At 38.3% G+C, this 25,610-nt stretch overlaps 1 protein-coding gene across 2 annotated transcripts in view; it reads left to right on the forward strand.

The window, feature by feature from the left end:
* The window catches only part of ak8 (adenylate kinase 8), a 39,260-nt gene extending 14,639 nt beyond the window's left edge, over positions 1-24,621 (forward strand). For both annotated transcript variants that reach the window (XM_037531676.1, XM_017691201.2), the window contains exons 9-14: positions 200-403; positions 6,470-6,601; positions 7,079-7,168; positions 12,486-12,627; positions 20,967-21,047; positions 21,139-24,621. In XM_037531676.1, coding sequence (XP_037387573.1) covers positions 200-403; positions 6,470-6,601; positions 7,079-7,168; positions 12,486-12,627; positions 20,967-21,047; positions 21,139-21,385 — 896 coding nt within the window. In that variant the 3' untranslated portion in view covers positions 21,386-24,621. The remainder of the gene's footprint in view (positions 1-199; positions 404-6,469; positions 6,602-7,078; positions 7,169-12,485; positions 12,628-20,966; positions 21,048-21,138) is intronic.
* Positions 24,622-25,610: the final 989 nt, after the last annotated feature.

Genomic DNA, 25,610 nt, shown 5'->3' on the forward strand with positions numbered 1-25,610 from the left:
GTAAATGTAGGTATACATGACCACCAGCATCCTTCTGACCATTCTGTTTTGGATTAGACCATATAATATCTGGTCACCTTACTTATTATAGTTAAATTGCATATTTGAAATCTGCATCAAGCACAGTGCAATGATTGTGATAAGTGGTATTATTGCTAATCAACTTTCTAATTCATTGTTTCCTTTATTGTGTCTTCAGATGTGTATCATGTTACATTCATGTGGCCTGAGAGTGCAGAGGTGGCTCAGCGCCTTGAGAGGCCACAGGGCCTGAACTCGGAGGATGTAATATCTCGCCAGCTGCAGGCATACCACAGTGAAGCCCATGCTCTACATCGCACCTACCAGAGCTGCCTGAAAATCATTGATGCTGATCAACCCCATGTTGATGTGTTTGCTCAAGGTGAGCTGATTACTACTGAAATTACAGCAAAAATGTGCATACTGTGGGTACAATAACACTACTGCCACTAGTCCTTCCTTGTACTAGTGTACCACCAATGAGTTAAATTAACTATCTATTTAGATTAAAATTATTATAAATAATAATAAAGATTGTGTTAGATGTATTTCTCTACATTTAGCTGGGTTGGGGCAAGGAGGATGCTGCTTGTCTTGTATTTGACTTTGAAGAACGAGTATGCTTCTGCAAGCTGAAGACAAAAAGGCAGATTTTTACACTGGCATGCTTCTCTCCATCTTGGTTATTAGATGCAAAGCACTTCATTGTAGTGGCTTATATCTCAGTCAGTCACTCAGTCAGTCACTAACGTTTAGCAGGCTACAAATTCTCCATGAGGAGGCATCAATAGCTGTCACATAGCTTCTGATGCTACGAAGGAGCAGAGCTTGTTTTGTTGCTTATGATAGGATTACATGTAAAATATGATGACTGGTTAGGAAATAATGCATAGGATGAATACAGCCTAACTTCTCTTTACTGTTTGTTAGCATGTTCTGCTGGTCTCATTTGCCTTATTACAATAACAAACAAGGTGCATCGACTGACAGAGAACTTCTGTTATGTGCAGACCTTTCTGTTAATGAGTGAAAAGTAATGGGGTAAAGTTAGCACTGTGTAAATGAGATCAAGACAGCTGGTCCCCACTTGCTTTTGTTCAGTAGCCATGTTTAAAGTCTTCCATGTTTCGCTAGCATACACTTTACAACTCCCCATTCTCAGCGTACAGTACTTCCCCACTGTGTTGACCCAGTCTCTGGTCGCAGGTCAGCAGTACAGCCGCTCTGAGAGGCAGTGATTGGCCGAGCTGTCAGGCCAGCGGCTGGTTGGGGGACTTTGCCTCAGGCTGTGCTGCAGGCACCTGCCGTCCCGCGAGGACCCGCAGAACGATGTGCAGTCTTCACCAGAGCCATTAAAGCCAGCCCAGTACAACCTGTCTCAATATTACACCGCTCAACTTGACAAAATAATTCTGTCACTTTCTCCCTCCTTTTGTTGTGGGATAAGGAGAGCAGTGTCTGCTGAATATTTTAAATCTCCTTTGCATACATCATTTGACTGTGTGCCTGGGTTTTTTGGAAGTGGGGTATGAAATAAGTGCTGCAGTTTCTGTCTGAATATGGTTGTTTGTTATTGTTCTATATAGTCAGTAAGGCTCCATGATATGGATCAGTGCTAGTGTTGTGATGATAGTAATAGTAAAAGGTCATTGAGATATGGCCTGCAATATTTAAAAATACATTGGAGACTCATTGTGAGATCATTACTAATGCTAAAGAGGTTAATTATTTTGACCTTAGAAATTTACTTTTGTTATGCCTTGATTAATCAGAACATCCACAGAAGTACTTATTTGGGACTGTGGTGGGTTGCAGTGTTCATAGCACAGAATAAAAAATATTGTTTTGATTTGAGAGCTTATTTGTGATGATTAATAAACAATATATTATGCAGACCAGATGCTCTGTATTGGAACCCTGCTATTTCCTTCCTAAATCCTCAGAGTTGCATTTTTTTAGAACTTTAGAAGGGATGCACTGGGAAATTTGTGTCAATGCTGATATCTGATAATTTTCATTTTCATGTTGTATGAGCATCATACAACATGCATCATACATCATACATATCATCATCATACATCATACATATCATTTCATAATAACTATCATTCTGCTGAGCACCAGTTGCTCAGTAACAACTTGCTTTACATTTGTAACCACTGTGCTCAAAATAACTGTGAATACAACTTATATCTTCTTTAACTTTCCAAGATAAATGTATTATATTTATAAGTCTATCAGTTTATTCATATGTATCTGTCAGAAAAGTTACAACAACCAGCAATAACCACCACTTTCACTAACTGAAAATTAGTCACAATTATCCCAGCAAACTGAACCGAACTAACTGAAAACTTAAATAAGGCACATAAAAGTAGTGAAATATTAGCAGGACAAACATTAGTGTGTTTGTCCTTGTTGTAGATCAGTCTTTTCTATTTTCTTTAGATCACTATTTTGGTGCATTTTCTTCCTTTTGGATGACAGTTTAAAGGCTTCGAGGCATGGAGTGCATGAGCTTGCCTTACTGATGCTTAACCCGGTCTGTTAGATGTTCTCTTTTGGATGGCTAGAGCAAGGCAGGTATTGAACATATCCTGTCTCTTTCCACCACTACATTTTGTACTCTTGATTTTGAATTTGTCTGCGAATCTGTAATTTTGCTCACAGACGTTGTTGCCAAGAGACAGTACATTTGGTCAGATTCATTGAACTGAATATCAGTTCAAATCAATAACTCAGGTTGTTTTCTTTGTTTTCTGACTTACATTTTTCTAATGTTAATGAAACTCAGACTCAGGTGTGTTGGATGGAACATTGGAAATCTGCTTTGAATGTGCACACATTTGGATCAGGGTCTCAACATTTATTAATGAAAGTTTTGTAGTTTGCTCTTGTTTGGTTAGACACAAAGTTTTATTAATACATCACAACGTAGTTGAAATTATGTACTTTTGAATATGTTAAAGCACAATATCCACAATTCACTAACAAATTAAATAATTCTAAAAAACACATTATGATAGAGTCTAGAAACTGCTTTTGAACATTGTAGACATTGCTGTGTTTCGACTTTAGCGCATACAAAATCAGAAAGGAATATATTAGGTAACTACCATATTTGACCTGCAGTTCGTTTGGTCAGATTTTGAAAAAGATTTTGAAAAACAGTTGGACTACCATTAAATTCTAAGCAAGCTTTCTGGGCAGCAAATGAACCGCAGAACAACTAAACAAACTGGAATTAGTCTGAAACCAGCACAATACTATCCAACAAATAAGATGGGCTGTAAAATGCTTTACAGTCTGGCTGGAACATTTCAGATAAATCTGGCAAATACGGAAAAAAGATGAGCTAGACCTGATATTGTGACAGTTTTATGCATGTATTCACAAAGCATACATTTGTTTTTGTGATGGAAAAAGCTGCCAATATTAAAGCACATTTGTTACAATGGTCAGGGCTTCTTTACTTCACCTTTTTCTTTATTTTGTATAACTGTTGTATAAAAGCTGATGCCAATATATTATCTTAGACAGCTTAGAACAGAGAGCAGCACATTTATAAAAGAGCACCTACTTCAATGGCAGGTTCCCCAGAAGATTGCCTTAATTTATATTGATATTCATAGCCAACCATATACAGTGCAATGTATCCTCATAATACTCTTTCAGCCAGCATTAGCACTAGTATATTATACTAATACTAGTGCTAATACTAGTATTGCATTCAGATTGTCATGTAGAGTAGAGCAACGCTTCTACCCTTCTGCTAATGGCATAAAGATTCTAACTTGATTTTTAAAATGCAAGGTTTGGGCCACTGTGCTGTGCTGCCTCTATCTTTATTTAATCACACTCAGTTTGCTTGATTAAGTTAAACGGAGGAAATAAAACAAATATTTGGAGTCTTTCTCTGCTATAAAACATTCATGACTCCAGACTGAGCTGTAAACTGCAATAAAGCTGTCATCTTAAATATTGATTTTGGCTAATTTAGCATGCAGTTTGATTGCGACATTGCTAGCCTCCCCCTGCCGTCGCCTTTTAGCGCATTAACATGTTTTGCATATGAACCATTTATCACCGTTGTTGTCTTGCAATTAAAGCAGCACAAAGCGTTGGATGAGGGAGACTCATTAGTCACAATTAGGCCGTTGTTAATTAGCACACATTAGGCAAACAGCATTGTGAGTGAGGCCCAGCTGCTAACAGATGTTAGCCACGTGGCAGCATCACATGGCAGGTGAAAGGAAATATTGGATGATTTATTAATGATTTATTAATCAGGCTGCCTTATATGTGGATTATATTCAATCACTGTGAGCAGTTGGTCTTTAAAAGGGAAACTCTCACTGCACCCTCATAAGTGCTGTATTATCTATCTGCATTAAACATTTAACCAAGATCTCTGTGTTCTTTTTGCACTATGAAACACTGAAGCCCAATTTTAGGAATACAGTATGCTGGCTAAGGCTAAAGGAGGACAAGTTCTAACAAAAGTAGTTTTGGTTTGCTCACTCTAGTGAGATTTCTTTAAGCTTTCTAAACTTCTCTAAACTTGTATTATAAAATCAGTATAGTGTGAATATAAAGACATCCTCAAAATTGTATGCGTGTAATTTTTATTTCCACCTTTATAGATAACATTAATAATCAGTAATGAGATAGTAGGCACTTTTTTCAATAAAGTATTCTCTCACTTTTTCATTTTTCATGGATTTACATTTATTTGTGATTTTATCCGCTTATCTAGCATCTTTCTTAATTAGCTAAATAAAAGGGATGTATCAATGCAGCAATGCAATATCAATAAAGATCAAATAAATGTCGCAGCATATTGTATTGTGTTATGTCATACAAAGCTGAATGCTTTAGGCAGTTCCTGGTCCTGGAGGACCCCATGCCCACATTTTAGTGTTTTCTCTGCTTCTAACACAAATGATCCCAATCAGTTTGCTTATTAACAAGCCCTTCCTGAGTTGAAGTGGGTGTGTTTTGGCAAGAGAATGCAGAAATGTGCATTAACATATTCATGTAAGCAGTATTTTTAACAATTCTTTATTTTTGCTGTATTGAAAAATGTATTAAATCGAGACGCCATTGTTTCATATTGAATCAAAATTTGTTAATCATTACATCCCTACTAATAAGTTTTGGCCAATGTTTTGGCTCTGCACTTTCATTTGCGTTGTAATAACAGAGGTTAACTTTGGTTAAAACTATTTTTATTGCTTGTTTGAGCAACTGTGCACATTTACCTACTTAAAACACTAATTCCCTGCATCAATCAAATGTTAATTATTAATTGTTAGACTCTTGTTAACCAAACAGTAAACCTCTAACAGCCTCTAATCTCTTGCTCTATGGGACGTTGGGAAGAACTGATATTGGTCGTCTACATTAGCTGCATCTACCCATATAAAAAGCTGCTTGTTTTTTCTGCATATTGAATTTGGATCAACAGCTCTTTATTTATCAGCCCTAGTATATTAAAAAACATAAAGCTGGCTCTTATATGTTAAACAAATCATGCTTATATAAATCAACATTAATTGAATTGACACTTTTTGAAATGTACTTGAAGTGTAAAGACTGTATTTATCCTAAGCATTAAATCACCAAAAGTCAACGGAGTCAAATAAGAGAGAATTAACCCCTTCAAAATCTCAGGCTTATTACATATTAAGGCTTCAATGCAACTGGATTGAGCTATTGTGTCATCAGGAGTTTTCTACCTTAAATAAATTAAGTCTGTTGTACTTAACTGGTTGATGATTTCTTGTATTCAAGGATTAAAAAAAAAAACATGTATTGTGGTTGGGCAAGTCAACTTTTTAGGATCTTTATGAAAATAATGGATGTTGTGTTCTTCAGACAAAAGATAAAAAGGACCTTCCAGATTGTTACCTGCATAAAAAGTTCAAAAGCAAGGGTCATGGTATCTGGAACATCTTTGAAGGCACCATTACTGCTAAACACATTTTGGAGTAACATATACTGAATTCTAGATGACATCTGTTTCTGGCACGTGGGTTATATATGACTTAAAATAAACTAGCTTTAGCTTCTGCCCAAAAGCTATGTTGATTCTTTGGTCTCGAGGGCTCTGGGCATGTGCTCAGTAATCTGTCCTCAGTAAGTACTCTAATTACATGTATAATGTGTGACCTGTATCATTAAGACGGTGGCACTGATATATTAACTACAATTAAGTTAAATGGCATTAACAGTTGATTATTAATTAGTTGCATTTGTTACGTGGCACAGTTGTTCATCATTTACTGGAAATACATTAGCTTTCCCAGAGCACAACTACCATATGCACACCAAGGAATATGCATCTTGGGTGTAAGAGCCATCAACACATAGCCATGTCTACAGAGATAATGTAAGCATAGACTGTCTAAATCCTAACATGAATTCTTTTGCTGTCTGTGTCCTGCAGTGTTGACCTACGTTATGTCCAGGCACCGCTCTGCCGCACCTCACACTCCCAGAATCATCCTGCTTGGACCACCAGGATCTGGGAAAAGCCTGCAGGCCAGGCTTATCGCCAAGAAATACGACATTGTCAGCAGTGAGTTGGTTGTGCCTATTGAAATCTAGCTATATTTGGTTAGTAAGGTTTCATTTGTTGTTTGTGCATGAAGATAATAAAAATTGTACACACGTCTCCAGTTCCTTGGTTTAAGTTTTACTTTTTCCCCCCAATTTTCCTCACAATTCCTTCTGCTGGCATATTGACTTTCATCACCTGTCCTTTCTTGCTGCCCTGGGCTGCAAGCTCAAGACCTATTCTTTCTTGTTCTGTCTTGAGACTTTTCTTAAAGGTCACACTGAACATTGTGCATTCTGTTTATTTAAAAATTAAAACTTTACTTTCTCTGTTTCTCCATTGCTCCCTCTTCCTCGCTGTCTGTTTCTCTTTTGCTCTTTTTTGTTTTTCTTCTCTCTCTCTCTCTCTCTCTCTCTCTCTCTCTCTCTCTCTCTCTCTCTCTCTCTCTCTCTCTCTCTCTCTCTCTCTCTCCCTCTCTCTCGCTCTCTCTTTCTGTAGTTTGTTGTGGCGAGCTTCTGAAGGCAGTGGCAGCGGATGAGAGCAGTATGGGAGAGCTCATTAAACCCTTCCTGGAGTCAGGACGGCGAGGTAAACTTCCTCACCTCCTCACACTCGCACGCTGTCAAACAGGTCATGCACTGAGGAGAGCTGAAGCCTCGGCGTATGTGGCTTATTTAGAGTCCCCTTTCTCTGTTAGAAATTTCTGCTTTTGGCCAAATAATTAGACCACCCACGCCATGTGCGTGTGGCCAATGAATATATTATGGAGTTTGCATATCTATATTTGTTGGTATGGTAAAAATAAGTGTACCTCATGTCATATTTCTCTGTTGTAGTACAGCTATCAGACAGGTGAGTGGTGATGTACTAGTATTGTTATTGCTTGTTCCTTTACTGACATAGTGCAAGACTATAGAAAAAGCATTTTGATAACAGTTAACCCCTTGTTTATTGGTCTGTTGAACTTAAGACAGATTATTCAGTACCTACTAAGAAGTATCCTTTTTAATAACCTGAAACTAATATATAGAATGTAGTTAGGGACTGCTCACGTACAGTCCATTAGGGTTTTAGGGTTTATGATTAATGGATATACTGTATATATAACACAATAATACATTTACATCAGAACTGAGAATAGGAGTAAAAGCTAATCTTTTCACTCTGAGCAGACCCAATATTTTAACTTTTCTGTTTCTTACATTTCAACCACAACATTTTTTACATCGGTTGTGCCTAGTCTCATACAATTAATCAGTAAATTTGGAAAGCTGTTAGACCCAGCATTTGTGTTTGTGTTGAAGGACAAACGCTATGGAATTTTACTGTTGGTGAATCATTTTCCCCAAAATATTGATATTGAATGTGCAAACATTTGGGCACCCTAAGTCAAATTACATGTTTTGGCTGATATTCTGCATGTGTTCTCTACATATCTGCACATTTGAATGTACAGTTACTGTTTGTTTGCTGATATGTACCATACTAAAAACTGAAAAATGTGAAATGTTAAACTCAAAATAAGTAAAAACTGCATAAATATTTGCAGAAATGTTTTGTACTCAATTTAGTTCTCTGTAGAGGATGTATCAACTTATGACAAAACATGTAATCAGACTTTGGTGCTCAAAATTTTGCATATGACCATACAGCTTTAGGCACATGTCAGAGATTGTCTTCATTTATTTACTTTCCCGTTAAAATGGCCTTGAAGTACCAGTAGTTCATTTTTCAAGATACTTCTCAGAAAAGGAATATAATGCAATTTATGCAAGGAAGGAAAAAGCCAAAGGAAATAAGTAAAAAAAAAAAGAAAAACTAGAGTAAAAAGTAATAAAACAAACAGAAAATAAGACTCCTAACAACTTTGCATGACATGGTCAATTTCATGGCCATTTCTTCAAACCACTTTTAAGCCTTATTGTACGTATAGTGGGTCATATTCTAACTGCACTTACAAAAAATATTGCACATCAGTCCTCCGCTTAGTCATTCAGGTCCATATGCTTTTGCATATTTTTGTCAGTTGCTACACATCCCTTGTCCGCAGCTCTCTACAAAGCCCTCAGCGTCCTCTCCTTGTGAAACCCCTGGGGGAAAATAATTCAATAAGGCAAGGTGTAAAACTGCCTTGGCTTCCCATCTAAGTCAGGCCCTGTTAGCTTATCCAAACAGGCCCACCCCTCACAGTGCATCACAAGCTGCCAGGCCTGCCAATCACTGCTGCTGATTGTCTAAACTTGCCTTGAGCAAAATGTGATTAATTTAATAAACATCCCCCGAGAATCGATGGGCTACAAAGTGTGTGTGTATAAGTGTGTGTGTTTAATGAGACTGACACTCGAGCGCAGCATCACAGAGGTGGGATCTCTCACTGCTGAAGCTGCTTTAAGTGTACTCTGTCCTCAGTGTGGCCACGGAGACTGTGCAGAACACTGACAGCTCAACTTCCTACAGTTAGCTCTTCTCCGACTGTGCATGAACTGCCACAGAGATGAGCACTACCTTTGGCTTTGAGAAACACAATGGTGCCTCACATTTAATGAGCTTAGCTTGACTGTTTTGACAGATTATATCGAGGCTCATGCACATTACACTCTTAAAAGTAAAGGTTTCTAAGCGGTTCTTGGCTTCGACAGTTGTAGGAAAAGCCTTTATTGATATAGAACTTTTGCGTTATGCGGTGGTTCTGCCTGGATTGTGTTTACTTAGATGTTTGTTTAAAGAATCATCTATTGAAAGGTTCTTTGGAGAACAAAAAGTGATTACAAAGACGCCTTTGTGGCACCCTTGTTTTTATATTATCCTTATTATGGAAAACTGAATATTCCTTGCTTTTTTGACAAAAATGTAAATATTGTAATAAAGTATTGTAATAAAGTGTCAAAATATTACCAGTCCATACAGTTCGTATGGAATCTAAACTGCCAAAACGGCTTCTTCTGAGTATGTTTTTTCACAAAAAGTAACTAATTTACGTAAATCCACCAACTGTTTTTTGAATGCAACACAATGCAGTGTAGCCAATCAGAGCCAGAGGTCATTAGTCTATGTCAGTCTAAGGCACATTAACAAAATCAGGCTGTTTAATTCTAAATCATAAAGAGGGATTGGGAAATAGTCATGTAAGAAGGAATTATGACTCAATTTTTTATTTTAATGAATTTATTTCACATCCTATTTACATACATGGATCCAAAAGACAAACCAGGAAACCAAAGCTGTTGTTTTTTTTTTCTTTTTCTGTGGATTTGCACCAAAGAACCCTTTATTTTTACAGTCTTTATTTTTAAAAGGCCCATATTATGGAAAACTGAATCATCCTTTTTTGACATAAGCGTTTGATACAGTATGTAAACACTGTTAAAGTTAAACATATCCAGTCCATATAGTCGATATGAAATCTAAGCTACATAAACACACACACACACACACACACGCACACACATTTTCTAAGCCGCTTCTCCCTCAGGGTCGCGGGGGCTGCAAAAACAGCCTTTTTAAATTAATTATTTTGAGATCACAAAAGCAACTCCACCTATTCAGCCTACCCTAGCTTAGCCACACTTGTTATGTTGAAGAGATAAGGAGTGTTTCAGGCCATTGAAGAAGACACAATACAGGGCAGCCAATCAGAATAGAGATCATTTACATATGTCAGTCTTAAAGGTCCAGTGACAAAAAGAGTCTGTCTTTTTCTAAGGGATAAAGAGGCTGGAGAAAAGTCTTGTATAGTGTCAAATGTCAAATGTATACAGTATTGGCCTTTTAAAGGTGTAGTTGATCAATGCTGTAATTAATTGCGAAGAAATATGAGCTTTCAGTTAAGTCTGATGGAGAGTAGAGATATGGAGCGTGGATGGGTGGATCAAAAAGATCTTGAGAATTCAGGCTGAATCCCCATTGATCACTCTCTGGTGTATTCTCATGCTGCTAGTGTGATGCATATGGCTAACAGCTTGATTTGAGAGGAGCTACACTTCTCCCTCTGACCTGCATCAAAGGTTCGTTTTATCTCTCTATCTCAGCACAGTGGTAAAGATGAAAGCCATTATGGTTCTGAGCTCTGTTATCCTTTATAGTATAGCTCAACTCCATAGGGCTGCTATGAGCCACCCATATTTATCGTTCTCTCTCACATATACAGTCTGAGAAAGTCGGGGGGCCTGATGCCTGATTGTTAGACCCCAATGGTGCATGTTGACTCTCTTAAACTGCTGTGGTGGCTGTTGGTACCAGATGTATTCATGAATTCCATGAATTCATGTTTGCATGTTTGTTGAGGGGAAAAGAAAAGAATGCATAAGAAATGCAATGTAAATGTTGTGTTAGCTGGCATTCCCCGGCCTTGTTGAACTGTGCTGTTTTGTCCTAGGGGAGAGCTTTTGGGTTGTGCACGACGCCTGTGACTCCTACTCTCTCTTTCTGTCTCCTTCGCAACCCTCCCCACACCCCCTTACGTCGTGACAGTGAAGGTTTCAGGCAGAGGAGCTTGCCTAAATAATTTAGGAGTTGATTAATGGGCTCGCTGGGGTATAATTAGGCGATGGAGAGACGGTGGCTAGTGGAACCAATACAGCGCTTTGGGGATTTAGGGAGTGGGATTATTAAGGAAATGAAAAAAAAACAGACTTACGAGAAGAGAAGGAGGAGAAGGAAGAGAGGAGAGCAGCCCTCTCCAGGCTGCCTGCCGTTTGAAGCAGAGCCGGGGAGAGAGAGGCAAGAGGCTGCGAGCGTTTGATGTGGAAATTGGACAGTTTGAAACCGTCGACTTTAATTTTTCAGCATCCGCGGGGACCCCCCTGGGTGCGAGCTCACTTTCCTTAAAGAATGGCGTTCTATTTTTCCTCCTCACCCCCATTATTTGTTTGTCCTCGTCGCCTTCTGCTTTTCCTGCAGTTTTTTTTCCATGTGCCGCCCTCATCTTGTGAGCATTTTTTTCACATGTTAAGAAGTGTCTTCATCCCAGCTTTATATCAGTATCATCCCCTTAAACAATTCGCTTATGTTGCCTGTCAGGCAGCTGTTGACTTCAGAGAGAAACCAGTGGAGTAGTTTCAAAAGGCCCAATGTACATACATGATTTTAAATGACAATATTCTGGCTAATTATTTACTGAACAAAATCCCACCAATATGCACACAAAAGGCATGTCCTCAATAATATTGACTGATGATGAGATCAGTAATTCTTTGCACGCTGTATTTATCTTGTTTTGTTTCTCTTCAAACCATCCTCCTGTCTTATTTGTTCTTTTAATGGTGCACCCTTTAGACCTCACATGTTCACAGTACTCAAGATTTGTGACATGCCCCACACCTACACTGTCTGTTGAAAAGGATGATGCACTTGGTACTTTATGTTATCTCATCAGATGAAATTAACCTCCATTTTTTTTTTGTTCACAATGAGTTACAAAACCCAGATCAGTTTTCTCGCCTTCTTAATGTTTCTTGATTGTAAAGAGTTGACTACTTTTTCCACTGATTCATCCGGTAAGGTATCTTATTTTGTTTGTTTGTTTGTTACCTGTCAGGGAAGTAAACAAATACGAGCTCTCATCAGTTTTCTTAGATCTTTAACCTTCCTCCCTGATGCAGTTCACTGAGAAATAGTGTAGATATAGAACTTCCAATCAAACAAAGTAGGTGTGTGTGTATACAATCCTTGTGTGTTTACAGTCTATAGAACAAATATTATATGGAACAAGGACACAGTGAGATGACAGCTTTGTGTTTGAACCTAGTGAGACAGCGCATTCTCCTTTTAGATTATGCCTTCACTCTTTTTTTTGTACTTCTCATGTAATCATAAAAATGACTAGGAGAAGATAAATAAGGAATAATGAGATGACATCTTCTTCTCCCTTTAATGGTGTCTTAATGTTTCTGTTAAATCTCCTCAGTTCCAGACTCCATGGTGCTGCAGATCCTGACCGAGCGATTGAGCAGACTGGACTGTGTCACGCGAGGCTGGGTCCTCCATGGCTTCCCGCAAGATTTGGAGCAGGCAGAGGCGCTGCAGGAGTCCAAATTCAGCCCCAGCAGGTTCTCACTGTATATAGAGCTATAAAATCAGTCAAGGTTTGGGTTTGGGAGACTGACATAGTCAGGACGATATTTTATTCCATATTATAGTTCAGTTATCTACTCTGCTGTCTGTTAGTCTTTTGTTATTCTCACAATGACACACTCCATGCACACACAGCAGGGGTCAGATTCTTTCATTTTGATACAATAAAAAACAATAGCAAAACAGGTTGCATAACAGCAATATTGTTTTCTATACTTAGAAGTTTAAATTAGATTTATAAAGGTGGACAATTTTCATTAATAATTCTCAATACTCTCTGACTCTAAGCAGTCACAGGCCTACACACATGGTCTGTAATGTCTGCTCAGAGGTATTAAATCATAATGTATTTTTGCCGGACAGATGCCTCTTGTAGCAACAAATAACGCTGTCAGAAGTAGTGCTTTTTTACCTATAGCTTTTTATAGCTGAACATGCCTGAGCTATAAACATTGTAATATGTTGGAAAAGCAGAACACATCCAAATTGTACATTAGCTTCTCACTTCTGACTATTAGTTATAGTGGGGCTGATGGGCTTGATGTTATTTGAGTGGGAGCTTACTTGGACTGTAATGAGTTCGGAAGACAAGCTGATCAACTGCTCACTTGCTGACACAGCTCTTTTTATTTTATTGTATAGTCTAACAGAAATTTTTGTGAAATTTTGAGATACTAAATGTGTGTCTAATATATAAAAGGACTGGGTAAAAGTCATATTACCAAGCAAGCAAACAAAGTTTATTTATATAGTGCTTTTTACAGCAGGTGTTGTCACAAAGCAGCTCTACAGAACAATCAGTATTACAGAAAGAATAAGAAAAGAAAGAAATCAGGGTCCAAGCCCCCTGAGCAAGCCAGTGGTGACAGTGGCAAGGAAAAAGAGCAAGAGCAAGAAACCTTGAGAGGAACCCAGACTCAGTTGCACCAGTGTCCTCCCAGTATAAGCTGTTCCCAGGGGAGTCACTGACATGATGTTCCCTTCAAAAAGACACCAGCATTCATACTAACATTTTCCAAACTAGGGTTCAAATTTTTTTTAAATACATATAAAGTAGGACTCCTGACAGCCATGCCTGGAAGGGGTAGATAACCAAAACTGCCACCATCAGATAAACAGTACCTAAAGCTTTCATCTTTGAGAGAGAGAGAGAGAGAGAGAGAGAGAAGAAAATCAAGCTCCGCTCTTGCTTCACATCTGAGAAACAAGTGTTTCTGTCCTTCCACTGTGAGAAGATGCTCAGTGCTGTGTTTCTGAAAGGATGTGTGTCTGTCAAGAAGCTTTTTCTGAGAATTGAACAAAAATGCACCAATTCACTGAAACTGGAGGTTTTATGGACTAATGATTCTCTGTTTGTATGTAGAATTACTTGGATTGTGATAAGCATGTAATTGTGATAAGCATACCATTGTGACTGGAAACTAAAGAAATGCAAGAGTAGTCTCAGATTTCTGCACAGTATTGTTTTTGTTGCTGCAAATACCAATGTTTACACATTATTAAAATGTAGACGTTAGGAGTCCCCCCTCTAATAGCATTATAGAGAAAATTCATATGTCCAATGTCAGTATTTTTTTTCCTGTAACAAGATTCAGAAAACCTCCTCTTTTTATTTCATTTAACATTTTGACCCTAAATGATAAAATGTCAGAGATCAAGTACAACCACAACAGTTAAAATAAGACAGATAACCCAAAGGAAACACTTGAAGGATGTGCTTGGTTTGGCTTCATCAGGCTTCTGTGATTTGTGCCTCTTCAATTATCCCAAATAGTGAGTGTAGCAGTATAAGGCTCAGATCTCTCACTCAGATTACTGGAGCTCAGCTATCCTAGAGGATCTGATAGCACTTGGTGATTACCCAGCCTGTCCTCAGCGTGTGTCCACTTTTACGGTTCTAGTTAGAGCCTCACAGTGAACTAAGGTCACTACTGCCATGTTTTGCCCAAGTTTAAGCCTCATACTGGATCAGGGCTAAGATCAATAAACCGTCCAAGTCTGTTGTTCTTAATATTTGTACAGGAATAGATATGTGTGCTGGTTTTAGGTCATCTAGGATTACAACGTCAACCATTCGAAACCACATACACTTCACCCGGACAGTTACAGTAGGCCTGTGTGAGTGAACTCTTGTTCGGGTAACGTCACTCACTTTGTCTTGTCTAAATCCCACATGAATTAGTCATCACATGCCTATCCTTCTTTATCTCACCTCTCTGATCTCCTGCCACTCACCTGCCTCGCCCATCAGAACACCATCAGCTTTCAGCCCTTCTCTCTCAAATATTAACATTAAATTACCAGTCCATACTTGATACAAACACCCTCATCATTGTGTCTCTTTGTGCATCTCCACAATAGGCCTCCATTTACTACATAGCTGCCTCTGCCGCTTGGGCTAATGGCAGGAGACCTCATTTACATGGCATTAGCGTAATTGATTTGGGGGGCCGGCAGTTAGGCTGGCCATGAAACAATCAGGAGATAATGTTACTTGATGGGCCGATGATGGCCCGATGGCGGCGCTCTACCTGACAGCTTTATTAATTAACAGCTATCCAGTTACACAGGCTTTAGAGTAAATGAATAAGTCAGTCAGAGACGTGGCGCAGCGCCAAGCCGTGGGCATGTAATAGGTGCCACCGGCAAGCAGCGGGGAGGAGGGTAAGAGGGTAAGGAGCATGGTGGAGCATGGCAGAGCTGGCATGCCTGCTGGGTCGGAAGGATCTCTTTACCCATTTCCTGAAAGGGCTCCTGTAACAGGCTTCGCTGGAGTTGGTGCCTCTGTCAAGTGCCAGGCAAATGTTTAGCCTGTGCCACTGTCTTGACTGCTGGAACTGAAGATAGATTGTTTGGTCTCAGGAACACTCTGATCTGATGACTTTGCAATGAATAGCAAAAATAAACACTTGAAATGAGATCTTCATTTTCAAAATGATACAGTTTAGAGCTACACAATGTATTGTTAACACCGAAATCTTGGTAATGGTGTCACAATTTTGAACTTAGTTTATTCTGTAACTTAAAATAACTTAAAGTATGTAATTTGCAGTATGGTTCAGACTGTTTTGAATGAACAGCTGAAAGTATATAAAATATAAATACATTTCATTATATATAAATTGTATGTTTCCTGCCTGGAAATCACAAGCAGGGTCGGGAGAGTTACTTTAAAATGTATTCTGTTACAGTTGTAACCTATTCCAAAGAATTACTGTAATGTAATTAGTTTACCTTCCATACTTTTGGATCGCTTATATTTTTAAACTAGTATAATTAAATAAATACAAGAGAAAAATAATGTCAAATAGACTTTTTCAACAAGAATTTAACTTAACACAAGGCATACATGAAAATTGCACTAGTTTATGAAACAGAATGATAATAGGTCGCATAAATATTGACGCTCATGCAATCACTCATCCCACATTTAGCAAAATGTCCAAATCTAAGGGGAGCAATATATGTAAATATTTCAAACAAGAAGATGATAGATTTTAATGAGTATACTGCTCTCATGGTACTTTTCCTTATTTGTATTATTTGTGTTATGTAAAATCAGGAAAATACTGCAGTTCTCAGCTCTGACAATAAAAAAAACTAAAATATTAGTAAAAATTCTAAAGATTGGCTGAATAAAAGACTGTGAACTACTGCTGGGGAGAAGGATTTTTCTCCTGGTAGCAGGATCACCAGCCCCCCACCCCCCACCCTCCTTTCCCCAAGTTCACATTTTTCATGATTCATGTGACATATTTTGCAGTTGTCAAAAGGCAACAAGTTTGCTTTTTAATGTAATCCAGCTGGTAATCACCCTATTTTTATAGTGTTCCTCCTGTAATCTGATTACTGTCCTTTTACCCTTTACTGTAACAGAGTACAGTTACCTTTTTATGCTGATTATGTAATGCTGTTACATGTATTCCATTACCATCCAAACCTGATTAAACGTTATGCATTCTGGTCCTGCACCTTTTTATCACAACAACTGGCATTCCGCTGAGCACTGAGTTTTGTAGGACTGTTGTATGAAAGCAGTAGAGCACTTGAGGTCATGTGTTATCACAACCTGCGATCACATCACTCCTGTGTTCTATTGCTAAGGCAAGATGCACTTTGGTCTAATTTTAATAGATGCATAGAAGAACAAAACTTTCCAATCTAACAGTGTCATGTAAAGACATAATTAAACATTTTCTTTATTTAGAAATTCGGAACCCCTTTGGTGCCAATAGAAATTGTTTTTAAAAAGTCCTTTAAAGAACCAAATAAGATATTCTCAATTTAACCAGTTAAAAAAACATCTAAGCATTTGAATAGTTACAAAGTATTTTCAAATAGGCATTCGAAGGGCTTTGATGTTGTCATGGTTGTAATAGTAACCATTGCCTTTACTAAAGAACCCTTGAAGAATCCCCTTTTTTAAAGATGTAGAATACAAAAACTCAAGAAGTATGGCTTCACTAACTTTATTAATGCACACCTTAATTTTATCTGATGCTATGACAATATGATATACATGTGAAATCAAATTTCATAGATAATGTCTGCACTATCACTGCTTTCACAAACACTGCTGTGCCAGTGACACGTACCAAAATGACCTGTTGCCAAAATGCATGTTCTCTATAAAAAACAGCACTGTTCTAAAGTAGTTAAAGGGATCTATAGTCAGTTTGACATAGGATGCCCTTTTGTCATGTAAAAGGAGCCACCTGATCCTGGAAAAAAAAAAGACAAAAGAGGAAGAAGCGGAAAAGAGACCCTTACAGATAATCTTCTCCATCAGATAATTGAGGAAGGCCTTACTCTAGTTTCCTCCTTAGCATAAGTGTCTGATTGCTTTTCAAAAGCTGATCGATCACTGGGAGTGTTGAGTCTTCCTAACCGGCCTGGAGACATTTCGGTGTAGATATTTTGGACCAATACAATTGGTCCAAAACTACTTGAAATAAAATCTTTAATTAACTTAATTAAAGTCAAGACCATATCCCCTACTGCTTATTATGACATTTATAAAATTATCTATAAATTGAGACTAACAGTTATTTGTAGCAAGTTTCAAATGCAGTAAAATGACCAAAATGCTGACATTTTAGTGTAACGTCTCAGCACAGTCTAAACGTTCTGCTGTTCGAGAATGTGTTATAAGATATTGGTTTGAAAAATGAATCGGATCTAATCATCGGTCCAGTGCAGATCATTTTTTTTAGTTATCTGCCAATACAAATATGATATCAATATCATAGTGCATCAAACTACAGTACTATCATTCATTTAATGTAGGCCTAAAAGATATCTACCCTGCACTGAGAGCACCTTTACTTCCTGTGGTTATAGATTGACCAACTGCTATGTTCATACTACATATACTTCTATATACAAAAAGTACATGAATTAGAAAACCAAAAATACTTAGGATAAAATGACATTACATTAACATACATTCAACTAAAGAAAATATTTTTTCTTTAAAGGGCTATTATGTTTTTTTTTTTGCATGTATTTTTTTCCCCTTAATTCCATTTAAGCCGTTTGTAAGGCTTTATTTACTGATAACAGTATTGATTCTTTTTTACATAATTATTTTCCAACCTCTCTTTATTCAGTGTAAATAAACATGAACGGTACGTTTTGAAACTTCAACAGTGGTTACATACTATGTCACACTGTTATTTTTTTTATTTTTATTTTTTTACAAAATTGACAGGAAATTTTGGTTTTCCATGATACAGGACCTTTGAAGTGACAGCAGAAATACAAGGTTGTAATGTGTCACCCCCAATTTGCTTTTGATTCATTAATCACCTTCAAATCCAGTTTATAACATGCAGAACTGTTACATGTAAAATATTCCACAAAGGATCCCTCAACAAGTGCTTATTTGAAAATGAAACCAATGGATGGTTCTTTTCTATACCTTTTCTATAAAAGAGATGTGTGAAAGGGAACAACCTTTTTATAACTGAAAGAATGTCTGCATAATGAAAAGGTTTCATACTACTTAAATATTATTCCTAGAGCAGTCCAAAACCATTTAGGAACTTTATTTGTAAAGAGCAAAACCTATTAAGCATTTTAAAAGAAAAAACTGAAGTTAACCATGCAGGTGTCTTTCGCAAGGAGAATCTCTGTTGATGGTGTAATTTAGTCCAAGACTGGGTGTAATCTGTGTCGGGGAGGAGGCCACTGGTGATTAAACAGAACTCTTGACCTTGACCCATAGTTAAGACCTCATATCATTATTTTTTGGCGGTGTGCCAACATGATGTGAGCGCTGTGTCCATCACTGGTGTGTGTCGTGCCCGCCCCTCCCACCAGTCGTTAACTACACTCCAGTTTGGCCAGTCAGCAGCCTCTTACAGCCCTGACACGCTCGCAAACAATCAGAGTCTTTGGGAGCACTGAAATATGCATGGCTATCCGTGACAGGCAGATAAAGCAGGGCAATTAGCCACGTAATCCTAGAGAATGCAGGCCAATCGCCTGCTCTCTTGCTCGCTCGGTCTCCCTCTCCCTCTATCTCTCTCTCTCTCTCTCTCTGTCTCTCTCTCTCTCTCTCTGTCTCTCTCTCTCTCTCTTCCCCCTCTCTCTCTGTCCATCTTCCTCCCTCTGTTTCTGCACTCCTCTCTTGCTCTCTATTAGTTAAATGTATTTCATGTGTCCGCTTCCCATCAAATCAAGCAACACTTCCTCTAATTGGCTTATGAATTATACAGCAGGGGCCGCATTATAATTTAATCAGTGGTAAACATTGCCGGGGCCGCCTGTAAAGAATCTATCCCTCATTAATTTCTTAATTTGGGGAGATGGAAAAGGAGGGAAAGGAGGAAGAAGAGGTTGAGGGGGGGTGTATACAAAGACCTACTTGGATCACTTCAGCCCAGAGAGAATAGTTAAGAATAATAGGGTCAAAGGGAAGTATCGACTTCGTGAAGTTGGAGAACATTCACTCAAAATGCTCCAACACAACGCAAACACATATTCTGACATCAGCACATAGTCATATTTATCATGTATGCTGTTTTGGATCATTTGTAGCAGCCCAGGACTGACAGATGCTTGTTAGCCGCCTTGTTATTTCGTCAGTCATTTGTTTGGAAATATCAAGCTGTCATGTAAAGCAACATCCAGTGTAAATTGTACATCTCCTCCCACATGAAAACTGGAAAGATACACACCAGTGCAAGCCCTTCTCAGACACCCCCCTCACCCAACCCCCTTTTTCTCCCCTACATTGATGAATATTTCATGAAGAAGCATTAATATTAATTCTAATAGCTTTGCAGAGTAGTTATTATTTCCTTTTTTAAGACAAATATTCATTAAAAATTAAGGAATGCATTCCTTTTCCCTGAAATCATTACACTCTGGCACACAGATGAGTATCAGGCCTCGAAAACACATCAAACATGCTTTTGTTTTAGTTGAATACAGTGGTCAGTTGAAGCTTGGTGTGGTTTAAGGGATCCTTTGTCCATTCCATGAGGGGCGTACTATTTTACAGCATCCACAAGAGCCAGGACAAAGACATTTAAATATTTAATCAAAAGCAGATCTCAAATCTCCCCTCTCTCTCTCCCTCTCCCTCTCTCTCTCTCTCTCTCTCTCTCATTTTCTCTCATTTTTCTTTCTTTCACCCCTCCGGAGAGGACTAATGCTCACCACCCAATTTCTGCTGATCTTTTTCACGGCCAAAGCAGTCCAAACAACACGTCCTCGGCAGCTGTAAAAATTGCATGATGTTGTAGATGTCACTGGAGGTTGGGTTCTCTTGAGGTTTGGGATGCGTTTAAGGTCAGAAGGGATGGGTGTGGGCATGGCCAGCTGATTGGTTCTCGCCCACCTGATCATGCCATTAGGGCCACTTTGTGTCTGGACACTGTGCAGCCAAAGGGACCCCTGGGTAGAGACTCCAACATTCCTGTGTTAAAGTACCTTCACACTCAGGAGAGCATCGCCTTTTTCCATTATCGGCTCATCATTTATTCAGTCCTGATAAGAGCGTGTCATGATTATTCCATACTTAATACTAAATGCACTTTGCAAAAATAATGGCAGTAATGGATGGATTTGCCTGTGGTTTTTCGCATGACCTCCCATTATTTTAACCAGCACTAGCATAAAGGCATTGTTGTCTCTGGTGTCTTTGCAGAAGCACTGATAAAGAACTAATATCATTCATGACAGTCAGAAACTCCTATGCGCAAGATCAAGATCAGTGGTTTTTCAGAGTTTTCTGAAAAAATGAAGCTCAAAAAGATGAGTTTCAGATGGAAGATGTGTGCTGATGAAAGCTTCTCTTTTCTTTCAGAGTCTTCTTTTTGGAGATGACTGATGATGTTGCTGTTGAGCGGCTGACTCTCAGGGCCATTGATCCAGTGACTGGAGAAAGGTGTGAAATATCTCCGTTCACGAATTCATGTTCTTTAATTACAGGAATTCTTTTAGAACTCTTGTATTGGCTTTGTTTTTAACCCCTCCAGGTATCACTCCCTGTACAAACCCGCCCCCAGTCCAGAAGTGCATGCACGGTTGAGGTATAATCCCTGTGACTCAGAGGCTGAGGTTCAGAGGAGGCTGAAGGAGTACTGCATCCATGCATCTGCCCTACAGGCCTTCTACCCACAGGCTGTACGAGTCAACGCTGACCAGGATGCACACACTGTGTTTGAGTGCCTGGAGAGCAGGCTGGTTAATCGACTTCCTAAAGTACTCCCTGACAGGGCCTAGGAGTGGGATATTTTAGTACATGTTTATAATGTGTACAAACACATCAGATTCAGATGAAATAGGCTTAAAGGAATACTCTAGCATTTTTCAGCCTAATCGTCATCTGTTAAATCTGTGAGGTCAATTGCCAAAGACTATAATTTAGATATGTTTTCCTGTGCTTGGAAAAGAACAGAAAACTTGTGAGTCAGAAAAAGTGAGTCAAAACACACTTATAGTAGCAATTGCTTCAGCCAAAGTTGTTCAAAAGTTGATTCATGCAAGTCAGAGTCTTTGGCATGCGAGTCCAAGTCCTGTCTTGAGCCTCTGGGGTGCGGATACAAGTCTCAACTCTGGGATTTGAGTTCAGGTCTTGTTTCAAGCCTCTGGGATGTGAGTCTGAGTCTGTCTCAGGTCTCGGGTGCAAGTCAGAGTCCTGCCTCAAGTATCTAGGGTGTGCGTTGGAGTCCTATCTCAAGTATGCAGGGTGCAAGTCTGAGTCGCGTCTTGAGTCTCTGGGGTTCAAGTCCAAGTTGAGGGTGTAAGATTGAGTTGAGTCTTAGGTTTGTGGGGTATGTGTCCAAGTTAAGTTTCAAATCCTTGGGGTGCAAATCCAAGTTTAATATAGAGACTCTAGCGTGCAAGTGTGAGTCCTGTCTTGAGTCTCTGGGGTACGAGTGTAAAGCAAGTCTTCATTCTTTAGTATACAAGTTTGGATTTACTCTCAGTTTTAGTAGCAGACATTACATAGCACAAAATTAGACTCCTAATAAAATTCTCTCAGAGTTGACATGGCTTCAGATAACAAGCTTTTCATTATTTAAACAAAACGTCTGACGGACAGAACCGAACTGTTACACACAGTGAAAGTGTTTAAAGGACAGAGACAAAAAAAAACTTGAAACAGTTTCCATATAGCATATTTCATTACCATATAGCTATATTTCATATAGCACATAAGGTAGCTAGCTAGCTAGCTAGCAGCTAATCCATCTGAAACTTTAGTAAATTTTAGACCACAGGAATGTGGTCTTTAGGAAGATTAGTTGTCAACTTCAGCTATAATAGCTAGTGTGCTATGAGGTTTTATTTGTTTGCTGCTTTAAGGTTGGTGATCTTTATTTAAAGGGCCAACATTTTTCTTTTTTCCCCCCTGAGGTCCACTTATATCAATTGTGTTGTTTTATGTATGAAAAATGGTCATAATTCAATATCACATGACCAATTTCCAGTCTTTCTTGATCCCTTGAACAGGCTGTTTGTCTTACTGTACCTTTAAGACTGATATAATATAAACAAACTGTGTTCTGATTGGCTGTCCTATATTGCCTCTCATTCAAAAAGCACTCAGAGCTGAAACACTACCTAGAACTTTAATTAGAATGGGCGGGGTCAAATGCTGTTGGCTGAATAGTTGAATATATGCAAATGTGTTGGTTCTCCTGACATCATAGAAACAGTGAGTTAAAAACAGGCTGTTTTTGCAGTTTGGTTTGTATATATGGGCTGTTTCAACTGGGTAGTTATAGCATGTTTTGAAACTTTGACAATGTTCATATATTACTTCAAACTTCTTTATTTCAAAAAGCATAATATATTTCAAAAAATCTTTGTGTATCTCTTCTAATGCTGAAATTTCACAAGTCATAAATCTTGAGTCATTCAAGGATGAATCTCAGTCGAATCGCAAGTCACTCAACATGTGACTCAAGTACTTCTGGCTTCAGCCAATGAGTTTTCTGTCCTTTTACTAAGTACAGGGAAATGTATCAATGTTATTGTCAGCATTACTCAACCGCAAGAAGAGATTAGGTTGAAAAATTATGGAATAAAACTGAAAGCTATAGTGCTACATACTGTAGCACAGTGGTCAACAGGTAATTAGATAATTCACATTTTACAAGTACTCTTGAAAAATAGCAAAACTGATTCTGTTAATAAAAGTTTACACAAGTTCCAACTTGGTATTTCAGATTTGTTTTTCATCTGTCCTGCTTTCAAAGAGATTTATATTTACATGCAGCACACACACTTTTATAAATAGAGATACAGTGCATCATGTATGTAACTCTTGACCCAGGACCTCTAAGGGGCAATTACATGCCTTTGCCCTAAGTTATACCATATATCAAGCAAAAGTGAATTAAACATACGGCTCCTCTGTAGTTCCTCTGGTCGGTAATCACCCCTGGCTTGTTGACCCCAGCTGATCACAGGGGAGTACAGCGAACCAGCTAATTATACACGTGTTTAATTAATGTCGCAATAAAATGCAGCCTGTCTGGGCCCTTTGTCAGTGGTAGTATTAGTCGCGCTCCAGTAGCCTCATGCTAAGGAGCAAGAGCTGCTCTGATTATTAAGCCCTCTCTCCCCTGTCTCTCTCTCTCTCTCTTTCTCTCTTGTTCTCTCTCCCGTTCTCTCTCCATTTGCAGAGGTCACTGGATTGGCTCCCAAAGGGAAGGAAAGGAGTTAAGTGCACTGGTTAGAGAGACATGTTTAACAGCCTGGTTTTCAAACTCCCCTCAGATTGTGTGCCATGACAGGCAGACACTGACTTAATTATAGCTGATGAGGTTCAGAATATGCATCTCCTCTTCATACATAAACACAAGGATAAGGGAGTATATTCATCGGGTGAGTTAGTGGCAGAAGTGTGATGTGTTTTTTTAATTAGGCACATGTTATTATCTCAGCTCCGTCTCAGCACACAGCCTGTTTACTCTCTAAAGAAAGACCAAATTTGTTAGCACATATGTGAATCTTCCCGAATGAGACGAACATTCTGGGATAGGGAGAACAGTGTGGAGATTCTGATGAATTGAGCTGAACTACATGAAGCCAAAAGCTGTGGTACAGATTTTTAGCACAGATGCCTGCAGTAGTTAGATGATTCCAAGTACAGCTTCATTTTAATGTGTTATCCGGGTTTATTCCTTCATATTGTGTAATAAAATATGAAAAAGGCTTGATGGTCTCTTTTATTAAGCAGTGGCATTTCTTTTACTGTTTGTGCAAAATGATGTGAGCTTGTTCAAATATGACTCCTAAAAGTGATATAAAGTGGTTTATAACCTGAGATTAAACATGATATGGCCTCGGATTCTAAATACAGTTGCATACAAAAGTTTTGACTCCCCTGGTCAAATGACATGTTTTGTTGATTTTCTAGGTGAAAATAAGTTAACACGTCCTCTACAGAGAACGCAGGTCTGCATGTTTTAATGCACAATTACTGTTTCATTTGCTGAATTGAACATATTGGGTAAACATTTAAAAATGAAATGTGGCCTGTCGAAACGTTGTGGCACAATTTTTTTTTCTTTCTTCCAATTTATTAAACTGTATTCCGTAATGCAGTACCAACTTGTGAAACTACAAACATGGCTTTCCATTTCAGTGTCTTCATCAGTGATAAATGTAACTTTAATTTATTGTAATGTACCATGTAACTTTCTTTAATTTTATGTACAACAGAAAAAATGACAAGGCAGGAAAAAGCATGTTTTGTTAATATTTTATTATCTTGCTGCAATAAAACTCTTCACTTTTCATTTAAAGCTCCTGATAACTCTTCTTGAAGCATAGTACAAATCTTAAAAAAGAAATTAATTTTTTTAACAGACATCAACGAAGTTCCCAAGTTGTTGGGATTAAAGTAGTTCTAAAACATCCACTACCACACTACTGTCCCAGAGCAAGAGCAAGGAAAGCATTCTTTTATGAATGGTTTTGACTATTTTTATGCCAAACCCACCATTTGTGTCAATTTTTACTTTTATTTGCTTGTTGTGTTTTTTTAACAAAAAGGTCCTTTTTTGTCTTGTCTGCCCTGCCTGCTAAGTCCCACTTATTTTTAGGGTTGCGAATGGCAACCTTAAGTCCTGGCCTTGAGACTCATTTACTGGCTGAAGCCACTTGTAATTATAAAAATGAATGAGATTTTTTTGTAGTTCTATTGCAAGATCTAATTGTTATAAATACATAGACTTTCTTCTGTCATGTCTTCCATGGAGTTTATTGGCATGGAGATTGACTGAAGGACAGTTGATCCTACAATGCAACCAACTTGGGCAACTGTCCAACTATGATCCTTAGAGAAAAAGTTTTACTCTTGAAACTCTTGTGCATGACGAAAAAATACACCAGGTTCATTAGAGCTCCACAAACTTTTCAGTCGTTTCCCAAATAGTGTAGGTGGGTATTTCTAGATGTGAAACAATTTTGTAATAGCCATTGTTTGATTTAT

The sequence above is a fragment of the Pygocentrus nattereri genome, chromosome 20 (genome assembly GCF_015220715.1).
Source record: "Pygocentrus nattereri isolate fPygNat1 chromosome 20, fPygNat1.pri, whole genome shotgun sequence".
Lineage (NCBI taxonomy): Eukaryota > Metazoa > Chordata > Actinopteri > Characiformes > Serrasalmidae > Pygocentrus > Pygocentrus nattereri.